The 15,618-nt window shown below is 41.4% G+C and overlaps 1 protein-coding gene across 3 annotated transcripts in view; it reads left to right on the top strand.

Annotated features, from left to right (window-relative positions):
* Window positions 1-15,618, top strand: part of Bicc1 (BicC family RNA binding protein 1) — a 201,392-nt gene that overhangs the window by 114,647 nt on the left and 71,127 nt on the right. For all 3 annotated transcript variants that reach the window (XM_051186877.1, XM_051186878.1, XM_051186879.1), the window contains exon 3: window positions 1,507-1,576. In XM_051186877.1, coding sequence (XP_051042834.1) covers window positions 1,507-1,576 — 70 coding nt within the window. The remainder of the gene's footprint in view (window positions 1-1,506; window positions 1,577-15,618) is intronic.

Below are 15,618 nucleotides of genomic sequence, written 5' to 3'. Positions count from 1 at the left end.
GTGTAGACACTGGGCCAAGAGACCAGTGAGCACTACAAACGAATCAGCGGCAACATACAAGTGACGTTTGACCTCAGCATCAGGACCACAGTGGGGCTCTAGAGAAGCCGAGGGTTCACTGACTCAGTCCACAGTAGGCAACTTTTCTCTGTGCCAGCCAAGCACTGCCATGGATTCTTTCTTCTGAATCCACCAACTTTTCCAGATAATCAGAGATTCAAATTGCTGTGCCAGATTCTTTGATCTTTAAATATTGGCCCAGCTCCTAAGATCCCTGACAATGGATAGGCAGAATACATGGTTAGATTGCCAGCCTTACACATCTGTTGCAAGCTGGTGGATGCTGAGATGAAGGAGACTTGGTGATGGATGATGTGTGTTAACCATTTAGTGTCATGTCTAGTACACAGGCCCAAGGAGGACATATTTCTGTTAATTGTGCTCCTAATGCATTCAGGTGTTTTCACTATTGATTTATTTAATTAACTCTAAGTCTGTATTACAAAAATAAGGCCTGGAACACCTGGGAAGCAGAGAGACAGAATCAAACAGATCTGAGGCTAGCCTGGTCTACACAGAGAGTTCCTTTCTCAAAAAAAAAAAAAAAAAAAAAAAAAAAAAAAAAAGCCTATCTTGAGTAATGACTGACTGACATTTTGTTCTTGAATTGGGTGTGTTTTCTCTTCTTGTTACAAAGTGAGCAATCCTGTGCCTGTGGAATTGAGGAGAAGGAAGGAGGAACATTTTGTCTTGGAAACTCTTGATTCCTTTTGGATTTGCTGTCCATTTCATCTGTGCTGTTGTCTTCTCCATTTCCCTGCTGGTCTAGTCATTGCCTGCCCTTCTTCCAAACCATGCTGTCTGTCTGCTCTCACTATGTGCTAACCTCCTTGTTCCATTCGTCCTGCTGGTATTGTCTGCATGTATGGGTGGGAAGAACTGTAGTGTAAACACTGTCTTGGCCCACGTGAAGGATCCTGGGAAATACAGTTTTATAAAGGGATCCTGTGTTTAGAAGCATTTCATCACTTTTAATGAAATACAAATGTGCCCAGAGTGAGACGTTTCATTTTGTGGGGGATGGGGGGAAATCTTCATTTAATATGACTTACACCATAATTTTCTATTGCAAGAATCATGTCTGGTGTATGATGACGGTCTTGGGTGAATTTTCTTCAGTTCAAGTATCTCTGATAATCCTGGCAACAGTCTGAGTTAATTACTTGTCCTTGTACTTTTAGGTCTTGTTTCTGTTAAAATTCTGGAATCAGAGAGAGAGCAACACAGACTTGGATACTTTCAATAGATTAGGGGCTTAGAAAAACACATCTCCTTTTCTCTCTCAAGCTTAAAAAAAGTTTGCATTGTTTTAAGCTGAGATCATTTTGTTGTATCAACACAAAGCTAGAAACATGAAAATAAGATTTTTTTAACGTGTGAAAAATCTTATCTGTAAATACAAGTTCTTAATTGAGTCAATATTTTTTCTCTTAATTGCTGACTCAGATCATGGAAGAGACAAACACACAGATTGCATGGCCGTCCAAACTGAAGATCGGAGCCAAATCCAAGAAAGGTAATTTGGAAGGGGGAATAAGTCTGTTTGAGATTATGGAATTGCTGCATGTTATTGCTGGAGAAATAAGCCTTTGTTCTGTTCACATTTGTCCTCAAATACTTGTCAGTAGCCAAATCTGGGGGGAGGTATTATGATCAAAATAAACAGCTTTGCAACAGCAGAAAAAAATTTAAACAACAGTATTAGAATAAAAATGTTTCCATAAAAGATCTTACCAGTAACCTGTGTTTTCAAGAATGTCTGTCAGATCAGTAGCCATAAGGAAGGGCAGTTTGAGATTGTGTCCGACTGTCTAGACTGTAAAGCCCAGTTTAAGAGCTGTTGTATACTGTGCCTTCCTTCCATGTGAATTAACCCTTCCTTTCTCGAAGGAGTCTTCTCCATCAACCTGACAGTATTAGACTCACTGTATTTTAGACTGGACATTTCTCTGCATTATGCCACAGAGCGCTTGCTGCCTAGAGATAGGAGGAGACCACCGCTTAACTTTTTTTATTCTAAAATTCTATGGCATTCTCAAACTTGACTTTCCAGTATGCATTTTTAAGAATATTTTTCTTTTGCAAATATACTGTTGTTTAAATAATTCTGCTGTGTATATTTAATGAAGAATACAAATGTCTGAAGCCATCAGGAGACAATACAAATGCCACCGAACAATCCAACATATTGTATTCCTGCAAAGCTGAACCCTGTCTTGTGTTCTGGCCTTTCTCTTGTTGCTGCTGTTGAGTTTGTCTTTTGTTCTGTCTCCTGGGACTTCATTGTTAATCAATATTTTAACACTGCACAGGGTCTTAGTTTTCTTTCATGTTTTAGTTTAGATTTCCTTCTTTCAATCTCATTTTGTATTCTCACCTTATGGAATAGGAATAATATCGCAGAGCTGTGTGTGTGTGTGTGTGTGTGTGTGTGTTTGTTTGTTTGTTTGTGCATGCATGCGTGTTTAACCAAACATGGCATGCCTATAGAAACTTTTTATTTATCTCATGGTGACAAGGAATTGGGACTGTTAGCATTAAGCAGTCATAATCATACAGGCTGAGTCTCCATGTGTAATTCCAAGTCTGTGTAAGTCTTGTATGCATTAAATGCTCCTAATTAATTGAGTTCTCTTGTCATGTGTTGGGATGTTTTGTTCTCACTACATAATAGAAGAAACCACCACCAGTGGATCATCTATCTGCCTATTTGGCTGTCTAAAAAAATCCCAGTTTTCCAGTTGGATAAATTGAAACTTGAGTATACCCTGAGGCCTCATTCCCTGTTGTCAGAGATTTTTACTTAAGAAATGAAATTAAATTCATTTATGGCTTAATAAAAATGTAATTTAAACCAGTCTCCCAAGGAAACATGAATGTTAGGACAGTTTGGGGTGATTTCAGGTGGCTTGTTCATGTATCCATGGTGAGATTTCATAAGAAATGATTTTTAAAAAATGTTCAAAATGTGATTTGGACTTTAGAGGGTCAGGGACCATGGGGATGAGCAGGATCATGCCATGCTTTCAGGCTGGCTTCTGTCACTGACGTACTCAGCCCTGTGGGGTGCTCAGTTACACTCCACATCCTGATGGTGTATTTTATACTTTGGCGATAAAACTGTTTCAGCAGAGAGTTTGAGAGAGCATTTGGGTGCATTCTTACCTGGTTGAAGTTAACCTCTGGAATTGTGCCTAAGAATTGGCCCTTGCTGGCTCAGGTCTAACACACTTCATTTTACCTTTTAATTATTTATGACGTGCTCTGGTGGCACACAGTGCTACACAATGAGAAGAATGAGAAGAAAGGAAGAGAGGAAGAGTAGAAAGTGTGCCTCAGAGGAATTCACTGTCCAGCTGACAAAGCTGATGCATAAATTCTTGGCCTAACATCCTAACCACAGCCCCTGCTTCTTGATATGTAATAGGATAGATGTACATAATCCTATGCTTTTAAAATTGTTTAATTCAGTGATGAAGTTTCATTTTATTCTGTAGCTGGTAAAATGAAAATTAAACAGCAGGAGGGGGTCTGAAAGGTAATTATTTGCTCATCTGGTGGGATGTTGCCTTCTGTGTCTGTCTGTTGTGAGAGGGCTTTTTGTTTTCTAGCTTTTGTCATTCCCAGCTCTCATTTTAAAGAGACTAAAGTATGCCCGTGTAGTCCTGGGCCCATGCCATGTACTAGATGATCATTAAATCCAAACCCCAGGGTGATGCGAAGGTCTGGGGTCTGTGGATAACCCAGTCTGTGCTGAGGGACAACCCATCTTATTTTATTTTAGCTTTTACACTTCTCTGCTTGAATAGTTGAGTCTACACAAACATATTTATTTAATTATTTAATGAACCCCATTCTCCCTGTCTGCCTCTTTCTTCATCTTCCCGGAATTTAGTTTTGCATTTTCCAAATTAGCTTCCAGTAGCTCGCTTCAAATCTTATCTTTCAAAGCCCTTCCTGCTTTATCAGAATGGCTGCCTGGGTGCATGTGTAGCCTTTCTGGCAGAAGTGCTGGTGGTTACTGCCTGGCACATGGGCAGAAAGCCAAAGCCTGACTCTGCTTCAGTTAGAAATGATAGAGCCTTCTCTGGAGCTCGGTAGGGAGGTGTGGGCTGGGAATCTGCATTTGACAAGTTTCTCTAGTGTTGTTAGGGCCAGAATTTGGGAGGAAAGTGTGAAGGCAGAGGCAGGGGTAGGGACGGCCACAGCTGAAAAGTGGGGAAGAGTCGGTCCTGGTGTGCTAAGAGCCACACGGCTCTGCAGATGACCTATCTTACACTTTGGTCATCTTGTGGACAGTTAACACAAGGCATCTGGAATGAAGATAACCCAGTGGTGTGTGTATGTTGAGTATGGCTCTGATTAGAAGAGCGTTGTCTGTTTCATCTTCCCCTTTGCCCTCTCATGTCTTCTCATTCTCCCTCCCCTCTCTTCCTTTCCAGTCCCCCTTTCTTTTCCCTCTGCCCAAATGCTTGGTAGAATGGGGTAGGGAAAAGATCAGCAGTTGTTTTCTGCAGGGGATCTTAGAGAAGTACACAGACCAGGCTGACACACATACTCCCCCACATGTTTGGATTATTGGAAGGCTGAAGGTTCATTTAAGCCAGGAAGAATTGAGAACTTAAGATTGGAGCAACAGTCATTTCAATCAGGGACTCTAAGGTTCTCTTTGGGGAGTCACGACTAAGAAAAATAAATACTTCATGTTTCTCCTCTCTACTGTGAATTTATTTTGTGTGGGAGATTATAAAACCAAAGCTCTTGAAGCCAAAGAAAGACATAGAAAAAGTTTGAGGTCTGTGCTAGTGAAACCAGTATTTAAGGACTAAAGGGCTTAAAACTATAAAGTTTTACTAACCTGGAATAATTTCAGGCTGTCTTCTCCATTTCTGAGCTGCAGCCTATTTTAAATGAAAGGAAACTTCATTAAAATATGAATAGCATTTTGAGCAAGTTTGCTTTTCCAAATGGAATTCCGGTTAAAGCTGCCCTAACACAGAGATAAAAGTGGTTTGTAATGAGAACTTATCACATTTGGATGACTGCACTGTGAACACAAATTGGATGGGTCTGCTTCTTAGATTAGGTAAATATTTTTCTTATAGTCTTCTCTTTGCTTTTAATGGGTTCATTAATCTGTACATAGATTGGTGAAGGTAAGTGGGGGGTCAGAATTAAAGTTTTTATGTCCAATTCCAAATGTCTGGGATCAGCATTGATGAAGCTGTGTTCCAGAGGTGGATAAAGTGAGACACTGGTCTCCATCAGGGCCGTTTCAGTGACAGATGGCAGTGGGTAGATGCCCCACTGGACCAGTAGAGGTGCCAAGCATTCTCTGAATTGCTGGGTGTGTGTTCTGGTTTGGAAGTGAATGGTACCACATCTGGCTTTTCTCTTCCTCCCAAAAGAAACAAAAGAAATCACTACCATTTCCATGAGATCTTATTATGTTTGGTTATATTCCCTTAGTGCAAATGGGTATCTAATGGATCATCTTAACATGAGAAAAAGCCACATAATCGTTTTTTGTTTCTAGGGGAAAGTATCTTGTATACATGTCTGACTAGCTAGTACTGCGTTGTTTGGAGAAAAGAGAAAGAAATGGCCCAGCTTGATGGACCAAAGTATTCCTACTGGGGAGTGTGTAACCTGTTAGTGTGTGAAGAAGTTAACTTAGTGGGTGTCAGTGAGCGGTAACGTGCCTGAATGAATTAGAAAACAGAATGTGAGGACAGAGTTTGATGAAACTTTCAGCCACATCTGTTGCTGAGTGTGTGCACATAGTGCTATTAGACTGTGACATTATGTGTGTGACAAGGGAAAACTGTAGAGCACTGAGCTAGGTAGTTCATTTTCTAGATATTAAGAGCACACAGGTTATATTCATCAGTACAGTCCTTGCTTTGTCTCTAGTATGTAGCCAGCCCTTAGCACATATTTGATCATGATAACACCAGGACTGCAGATGCCCTTGAATCTTTGTAGTTTAGAATGATGGCTTTCCTGTATGAGTGGTAGCTGCTGTTCTGAATACAGGTGCATAATCTGTGTGTGCATGTGTACGTGCGTGCATGTGCATGCTATATTGATGTGTTCTTGGGTGTGCATGTAGGTGCACATGCATGTATATGTGTAGTATGCATGGGGAGACTGTGTTTGACATCTGGTGTCTTTGGTGGCTCTCCACTTTAGTTTTTTGTGATAAGGTCTCTCACTGTACTGGGAGCTTATCAGTCTAACTAGGATGCTGGTCAATGAGCCTCCGCTCTCTCTCTCTCTCTCTCTCCCCGCTCTCTCTCCCCGCTCTCTCTCTCTCTCTCTCTCTCTCTCTCTCTCTCTCTCTCTGTTACTGGAGTTAGGGTGTATGAGTACTACACATAGCTTTCACAAGGCCGCTGGGACCCGAACTCGGGTCCTTATGCTTGTGATACAGGTGCTTTACCTACTGAGGCATCTCCTGAGCTTACAGGTTGGGACTTTTCTAGAACCTCAAATCCTAATCTCTCTAACTGAATGCCTTTTCCTTCCCATACCTGTGAGGAATGTCTGGTATCTTTCCTTAATCTAGAATGCTCTGTGAAGATGCCTACCAGTGACAATGGCTGAGAATAGCTAGTGATAATCATACCAATCTCATCATGACCCAAACCTTTCAAATTACAGAGGTCAAGGATGGATAGAAGTTAGTTCACTCTGCTTATAATAACACCTGTCTTTTTAGAGTTTATGATTAAACATGGAACTACTCCTACCTGGAGTAGGATTGCTCTTGGATTTTAATTTGATAAATTCACATTATCCCTTAGGATGAGACTTTTAAATTATCCTTAAGCTAAACAATTTCAAAAAGGTAGATTTAGGAAGAAGTAAAAACTCAGAATCTCTATTAAGTAGCCTGCAAAGGTTTTTGTGTTTGTTTTTCATTTAAATCTTTGAAAGTAATATCTCACCTACTCAGTGACTTTTATGTTTCTTCTGGACAAGAAAAATTGGTGCTTGATCTGTGTTGGTATATTACATAGAGGCTGCCTCATCACACAGTTATGCTAATTGGCCTGTGATCGTTAGAGGGGTCATAGGGGGTGCAGAGAAGCCCCTGTCCTTAGAGACAGCAACCTAGCCTGAACTTCTAGGAGAGTAAGCCTATAGCCATATCTGCCTCTTTCTACAAATCAATATAGTGTGTGTGTGTGTGTGTGTGTGTGTGTGTGTGTGTGTGTGTGTGTGTGTGTGTGTGTACACCACATTGTGCTTGCATCAATCAGATAATGGCTTGTAGAAATCTGCTTTTTGCTTTCTACCATGTGAGTCCTAGGGTTGGCACCCAGATTGTATCACTGGCAGCAAACACTGTTAGCTGCTGAGCCATCTTGCTGGCCCTTATTCTTTTTTTCTATGTAAATGTTTTCTTGGTGTGTTCTTCACTGAATGTAGCCGTGGGTTTCATTACACTGTTTCTGTCCAAGGCTGTGGTGGATTTTGAATTTGTTGAGCCCTCCTATTCCTCCTGTGAGTTTCCCTAGGTAGTCCTGCATCCACTTTCATGTCCTGTGCACATGTATGAATTTAGGTATCTGTCTAACTTGGTGGTAGTGGTTTTTCTTAGTCTGACTTGTTTCTTTTAACTATATTGATTTCTGATGCAAGAAAATGGTTTCTTGCAACATACAGAATTTCATTTGTCATCATAACTAAGTAAAACTCCATCATGTATACACACACCACATTTTCCTTATCCCTTCTTTTTGAGTTTTGGAACCAGACATTTCTAGTTCTCAATAATTCCAGTATACTTAATCAAATGCTTATACGGTTAATGTGAGCTTTAGGTGCTCATTCATTTGTTACTCTGTCCCATTACATGAGAACCTGTAAATTTGTAAATATTGTCAGGTGTAAATGGTTGAGAACATGGCTGAGTGTGTGTACTGTCACATACATGGAAACACAGCCCACAACAAGGCAGGGAGACACAGGAATGCTGTGTGGTCCATGAACAAGACAGAGAGCCTGAATTTGGGCTTGTCCATGATGTCTAGTCTTTCTCTTTGTCCTCTTCTGAATGACCCTGTTCACTGTATCACTGCCACAAACTAGTAGCTGCTACAGACTAGTCTTACCTCCTCTATACCAGGGATGGAGGTGAACAGTCCTATAGCTTTACAGTTTTTCTGTGAAACTAGACATTATACATGTAGTAACTTTTTTGAAGAGTCATTTTCCATTAACTTAGGAAGCAAATTAGTTTGACATGACATTGAATAGAGCTGTTATAAAATAATGGAAAAGGGGAAAACGATGACAGGACAATCCAAAGATGAGAAGACATACCTGCAAAGGCGTACCTGGGAAGAGTGTGGCCGAAATATACAGAGAACTCTTAAAAATCAACACTAACCAGGCCAACAGCCTAGAATGTGCTCTAAGGATTCAGTGGGCACTTTATGGAAGAAGACAAACAGATGGCTAGTGAGAGGCTGGCCATCTATGTCTCTGGAGAATGGCGTGTTAAATGAAATGCCACTTCTTGCCTATTAGAATGGCTAACAACACCAAACCCTGGCAAGACTATGCAGCACCTGGAGCTCTGACTCCTAAGTGATAGTATGCAGAATGCAGATGACATGAGCTATTAAGCCCAGAAGCAGCAGAGGAACTTTAAATGCACAGTGCTCACTAAATGAGAGCCATCTGTAGGGATTTCTCTCATTTGTTAATATACATACATGTGTCGTGGCCTTTTGTGGCTTCTAAGTAGTACTGGGGTGTTTCCGCTATTCATCCACTGGGTTATGACTTTTCCTGATTGTCTCAATTCAGCAGTATGCATATAAGCGGTCTCCAATATCATTTCTGGGCTTGAGAACTAACTTCTTAGCACGGAGCAGTATTCTCATTGAAGGACATCTTGGTTTCTTTACAAAACCTGCTTGATGCCATATTACTCTTTCCACTGTACAAGTGTGCATGCATGAGCGAGCATATGTGTTTGTGTGTGTGTATTATATGTGTGCAAGTGTGTGTTATGCATGCATGTATGTATATGTATGTGTGAGTGTATGTGATGTAAATGTGTGTATGCATGTAGGCCTGAGTATGAATATGTGTATGAGTATATGTGAGTGTGTATGTTGTGTGTGCATGTTTGTGTGAGTATATGTATGTTGTATGTATGTGTGCATGTGTGTGTGTGTGAACTAATATGCTGAGAGAGAATACAAGTTGTTCATGGTGAGAGTGTTGAAATTCATATATTGTATTTTGCAAGAACAGTTCATTTTAGAAGCCACTTTGTGATTGGATAACTGTGCAAAGACAATTACTTGTTTCATCTCAGTGAGGGTTGTACTTTCTGCCAATGGCTTCAGAGCTTTGGGGCAGTCTTCACCCTCTGATTTTATGCCTGTGCATGTGTTTCTGTGATGCGTGTGACAGTTCCTGTTTCTGACCACCAATGCATATCACCACGGTACTGCTGCTGGTTGCCATGGACTGGAAATGGATACCCAGTTTCAGTGGCTGTCAAATCCTACATGGCCTTTTCCTGGCTGTCCCTCTACTCTGCCAGTCATGGATCTGCTGGAACAGACTCCAGTGACATCTATTAGGCCTGTCAGTAACAATTAAATTATTCCCATGAAGGACTTTCGGAGTCGCTGACAGAACTGAGCTGTCATGTGGTATTCCTTATTAGCTGAAGATCATAATTCATGGTGGCATCTTCTTCCCACCCAGTGCCCCCATTGGGGCCATTACATTATGACTGGTGGCTCATTGCTGCATTTTTATATGGGCCTTGATGGGAAGAGACATTCTTATCAGAAGATATTAAAGAGATCTCAAGGATGAGGAGGTACATTACCTTTTCTGTCTTCTGAAAACGAAGTCTTGCCTAAGATAAAAATAAAATCCCAACTTGGCTGCAGCTACTTGTTCTATGCACACATTGTCTCTTTCTATTGTTTGAAGACAGCCTCATCCTACACATAGCTTTGCAATCAGAATTTCTCAGAAAAGTAACACAATGACATCTTGGGTCAGCATGCAAATAATGTTATTTTTTTAGCTGCTTGAAATGCTGTTGTATGTGTGTAGAGGATGACTAGATTACAATGTAATTTCACAAATCCCAGGTGTCACTAGCAGGTTGAGTTTTCTTTCTTCTATAATCAAAATTATTTGTCTACTTATATATGCTTTCATGTTCCATAAAGTTTTCTCAAATAGAATTGCTAGGCCAGAGGATGTGAGCAACTTCGATATTTCCCAGATTTTTTGTCTTGTCTTCCAAGTGACTGTTGAGCTCCTACCATGTGGGAACTCGATTTTGGATGGGAGAGAGGACACCTCTGCTTTTGGCCAGCATGGTACTCTCCTAGCCTCTTGATACCAGTGAGACAACTGCTTTTGTCTAATTTTCCTCTTAAATGAGTAGAATGGATGAGCTTTTCCCATGTGCTCACTGAACGTTGATGCTCTACCGAGAACAGTCCATGCCTCATCCTGCCTGGTGGCTCACATCCTCTACCTACCATAGGCACTTGCTAATTTTTTTTCCTAGTGTTGTTTCTAAATTGTTTTTCTATTGAGATAAAGTTTCCTAGCATTTCTGGATTGTTTCTGTCCATTGAGAGTTTAAGTAATTTCTGGAGTATTTCCTATTCCAAACTGCAAAGAAGTGAGTTGGCTTTAAATAGCAGTGTGTTTATTTTTGAAGGCTTCTTTTTTAAAAAAGGTGCGTGTTAACATGCAGAACATTGGAATGCTGATGTAAATTACCCAAAGGTTAGATCTTTGATTTTAATAGCATGAAAATGTGTGTCTGTGCTTATTTTGTCAAGACATAAAAAATTGTTACAAATATTATACGAGAGTCATCAAATTCCTAAGTTTTCTTGGCAGAGTAGAAAGGATACCCAATAAATTGGTTGGCTTTATTTCTGAGTGTTGGGCTTTAATTCCCTATTCTAATGGCAAATGTTTCCAAATTGTTTCCAACTTCTTGTATTCCAGCTAAGAAACAGTAACTTCAGTATGTTATTTGGGGTTGGCTTGCATTTGCTTTTTGCCCTGTCTCCATTTCTAGAGGTTATTCGTAAATAAGAGCATTCAGACTTGGGAATGGTTTTCCTACTCTTGGCACCCAGTTGCTTACCAGGAAGGATACCACTTTCTGGGTTTCACCACTTCAGAGGTGTCCGGTGTCCTTCTCTGTGTGGTTCAAACTGTCTCTCAGGTGTGGCACTGCACTGAGGGGCCCTGGGTTTGTCCTGCTTAGTTTAGAGTTAGGTGAAACCAGAGGAGGGAGAAGAAAGGAAAGGCAGTTTACATTCACCAAAGATGTTAGAATTCCAGGTCAAGCACCCATGTCTTGTTTTTCTTTGTTTCACAGCCCAATGAGTTCATTTTTACCCAATCCTCACAAACTTTCTCCTAGGTAACTATCTAATAGATTTTATATCATAGGCAACTTAAAAATCACTTTCTAAAAAATTGATTTTTGTTATTTTAAAGTGTGTGTGTGTGTCTACTGGTAAATGGTGTCCTCAGATGATCTTGAGCTTCCTGGCTTGGGTACTGGGAATTGAACACTTGTCCCTTAGGAGCAGTATGCACTGTTAAAGACTAAGCCATCTCTCTAACCTCGTAAGATCTCTTCAGCTTAGAGAGGGAAAGTCACATTCAGTCTGCTCATATTACTAATGAATTGCCTCCATTTCCTTGGGGGGTTTCCAACCTAGCCCTGCCCTCCCCCCGTCCCCCCTCTTACTGCCCCCTCTTAGAATCACCCACAGCAAACATGTGGCCCCATCTATTGGTGCAGAGATATGAATAAACCTCAGCTCGTTTCCTCTCATCATCAGGGGTGTGCTAGTGGGTACTCTAGCCACATGGAAGGAGTTTATAAGAGAAACATGAATCTTAGTTGATGCCCTTGGGATAGTTAGCACTGAGGATTCCTGCTCTGCTCACCTAAAATATTTTAAATTTTCATAATTTGCCATTGACCAGAGAGTAGCTTGGGAGAGGAGGAAAGTGGGGGCTTCAGCTGAGGAAGGTGTTTTCAGGTTTTTTTTTTTTTTTTTTTTTTTTTTGCTTATCTGGATCTCCAAAGGTGGAGTGAATTTGCGTAATGGGAGTCACAGAATAGGTTTAAACCCAGGAAAGAGAATATGTTTTTGGAAGAGGGGAGTTTGGGAAAGAAAAAACACTGGCTAACCCCGAGGGCAGTGTTCCCATAAGAAGCTTCTCTACCTTGTGTGCACTGGAGAGCCTGGGACTCAGGATAGGACTTTATAGTCAGCTGACCATGCCAGTTTGATTGAGTTGGCTACTTGCCTACTCTGGTGGATGCTGTTGTTAGGCCCTGGGCCGGCATCTTAGTATCCCCAACTCTAAGGTAGTTATTTCCTGTGAATACTGATAGCTGCTGTCTAGAAATGGCTTCTGCAGACCTGCCTAGGCACTTGGACAGCCCTGTAGGAATGTTCTGTGATGCAGAACAGCCTGGAGTGCTCATGACGATTCAAGGAAGGACAGCCCTCACAAGGACAAGATTGGAGCCAAAAAACCTATGTTCTCACCTCTCTCTGTAGGGCATTTGGAGACACATTGTTCACATCTCAGCATGTTCTGGGAGAATTGAGTTCAAACAGTGACTGCTCCTTGTCATGAGCATCATTGACTTGTCATTGACCTCAGTCTGCTCCCTGACTGATCTGTGCTCCTGTGGCTTCCTTCTGAATTAACTGTCCTACATGACACAAACCATGAGGCTCTTGTCTCAACGTCTTCTGGAGGGAACCCAGACTGATGTGGGCATCCTGGATACCTACCTTGAGCTAATGAACTCGGGATCCTTGCCCAGGTTCTTTGACAGCTCTGTTATCTTGAGAAAAATGACTGCAGTTACCTCCAGTGGATTTTATACAGTAGTGCAGATGTATGGCAAGATGATTTAGAGCCCATGGCTTGTTTTTTTTAAAAAAAATGAAAGGCTCTAAGCCATCTGCAAAAGTATTGAGATGTTCCCAAGTGGAACATAGGCTCGCAAAGTGGTTTCTAGGCACATTAGATTGTTGTCAACAAAAAGAAAAATATACTCTATAGAGAGAATCAAGAAGAAAAAGTCTAAGACCCACAACTTCATCATCCTAGGAAAAATCACATGCCTATGTGAGCAGCGGGAGTTCCTGAGCTCCTGCCCTTGGGTGTCACCCAGGTGGTCAGAGTTTCCAGGCCCTTGGCAATTCTGATGTAACTCTTGCCAGAATAGAAATCACTGCCGATCAATCACAGGGGAGGACCAGCCATCAGATCATGCCTGTCAACTCTGCTGAATGTCACAGTGAGTGGCTTCAACCAAGTTGGGAAAATATTTCCGTTTCCTGCAATCCAGTTGTTAAGAGTGTGCTCCGTGGGGAATCTGAAGAAGTTACTTGTTGCTAATAAACATTTGATTTCCCTTCTTTTGCTGTTTTGCATTGTGGTCACATTCACATCTGGACCTTTGGAAACTCATTGCTGGAGGGGAGTTTTATAGACCGTGGCAAGAAGACTGCTTTTAACTAAAGGTAGTGTGAATAAGCCATCCTACCTGAGGCCCTCAGCCTTGGGAGCTGACACCTGGCCAGGAAAGACACCATGCTGGGATGGTCCTAACCACTATGTCATCCTACAAAGTAAAGCCCACATTATTTGTTTGTCTGGCATCCCATATTGGAACTTATTTTAGGCAAGAGCACCTCCCTGCCCCCACCACCATTAAATCTGTTAGACTGTTCTTAATTCAACTGAAAATGAGTTTACATTTAAAAACATTTTGGAGAGTTCATATGTGTTGCCACCACCAGTCACATGAATTAAATGATAAAAAAATTTGGTTGCTTTTGAAGAACTTCCTTTTTTCTTCGTCAGAAAGCCTTTATGTCCACTGTTAATAGGAACATTCAGGAATGTAAAGCAAGTTCCATGAGCCTTGGGGAAAGGCTTCGAAAGAATGGGATCTTGTAGATAACTCATGGAGAAGAAAGCCATGCAGTTCAGCTAATGTTCAAGGGCACCTGTGAAAACAGTGGCAGGTGGGACAGAGTTAACACAGGGCTTTGGTATGAAATGAGTGTATTTTTGTCTTATGATCTTGTTTTGTTTTTGCTGGAGAGGTGACAGTCATTCAAGTGAGCTGCTAGACTGAGAAAATACAGAGTGGACATGAACTGTGGGAAACATCCTTAGCCCTGAGTTGCCCTTTCCAGGTGTGAGTTTGAGATAGCTGGAGCTAAGGTGTAGGTATACCACATACTGTGTCCTACTCACACCCAGTCCCTGTTGGTGACACAGAGTAATGTGAGTTCACAGTGCTCACCCCTCTGCTAGATATGTTCATAGAACTCATGACTGAGGCTGCTGGTTCTGCCAAATGTGAGGCCGACTGAAATCTGTCAGGTTCTCAGCTGTTTGATGAAGCAGATTTGAGATAGTTTCTGAGGCAGAGAAGAGAAAGGTCGATCTACTAAGAGGTGACAGTTGTCTAGAAGAGGATGTTTGGGTACTTGAGGGAACTGCAGATGGCTTGGGACAGCTGTTTTCAGAAGGTGCAGTGAATGGAAGGAAACCTCACCAGTCAGAGTTGAGTGTGCAGGTGTAGCCAGGGTGAATCTGTAGCTGCATTTTTTAGGATCCTTCTTTTTGTTTACTTATTGGTGAGCAAAGGCACACCCTTTGGTAGAGACTGGTGTGGTGGCTGTTCCCGAAGGCCTGAGGATGGACTCTGAGTGTTTGATGAGAAGGTAAAAGAGTTTATAATAGGGGCTGTTAGCGACCACTGCTTGGGAATCTTGATGGCCCAGAGGATACCTGTGTTCTAGGGCATCCAAATCACCACAGTAGGCGATTATGTCCAGAGAAAGAGGGTATGGTTGTGTTAAGGTTGAAATGGTGGCTGTGTATGTGCGTTCCTCGTGCATATTTAGTCTTAAAACTGCCCCTCATCTTTAGGAGTGCTTGCCTAAATTAACATTCGTTGAACAAGTAAAGCAAAACTTGTGGATGACTTAAAACTCAGTAAGCTGGAAACAGTGTTGATGTGGCTGTAGTTTAGGATATTGTATGTGACTTTAAGACAGGAGCAGCCAAGGTTATGTTGCTGTAATAACAGTTACATGAATGGAAGGACGTCTTATATAACGGCCCACCAGTGCTTAATAATCCGGTTTCCAGATGTTCCCAGCGCAAACACCTCATAACTTACGCATGTTTCCCAGGGGGACTGAACATTATCAGTTGAAAAAGAATGAATGCAGCCATGATTCTGAAGTGTTGCATAATCCAGGAACTTCATAACTTCCTGCTTATGTAAGTTGTGGTCACATCATCTCATGGCTCTTTACAAAGGGGAAAACAAAAAGTTTCATACAATGAAAAGCTGAAGGAATTTGTGTGTGTTGTAGACAATTGTGATTCCTTCCTTCCTTTTTTGTAAACTGAAGAAAATTAAGCAATTAGATGTGATCTGACCCATTTCTCTGGCTCCTCCTCCCTGCCTGCAGCAGTGGACAT

Source organism: Phodopus roborovskii, unplaced genomic scaffold, assembly GCF_943737965.1.
Source record: "Phodopus roborovskii unplaced genomic scaffold, PHOROB, whole genome shotgun sequence".
NCBI classification, from domain to species: domain Eukaryota; kingdom Metazoa; phylum Chordata; class Mammalia; order Rodentia; family Cricetidae; genus Phodopus; species Phodopus roborovskii.
The sequence above is the reverse complement of the archived record's forward strand: the minus strand, read 5'-3'. Positions and strand labels throughout refer to the sequence as shown.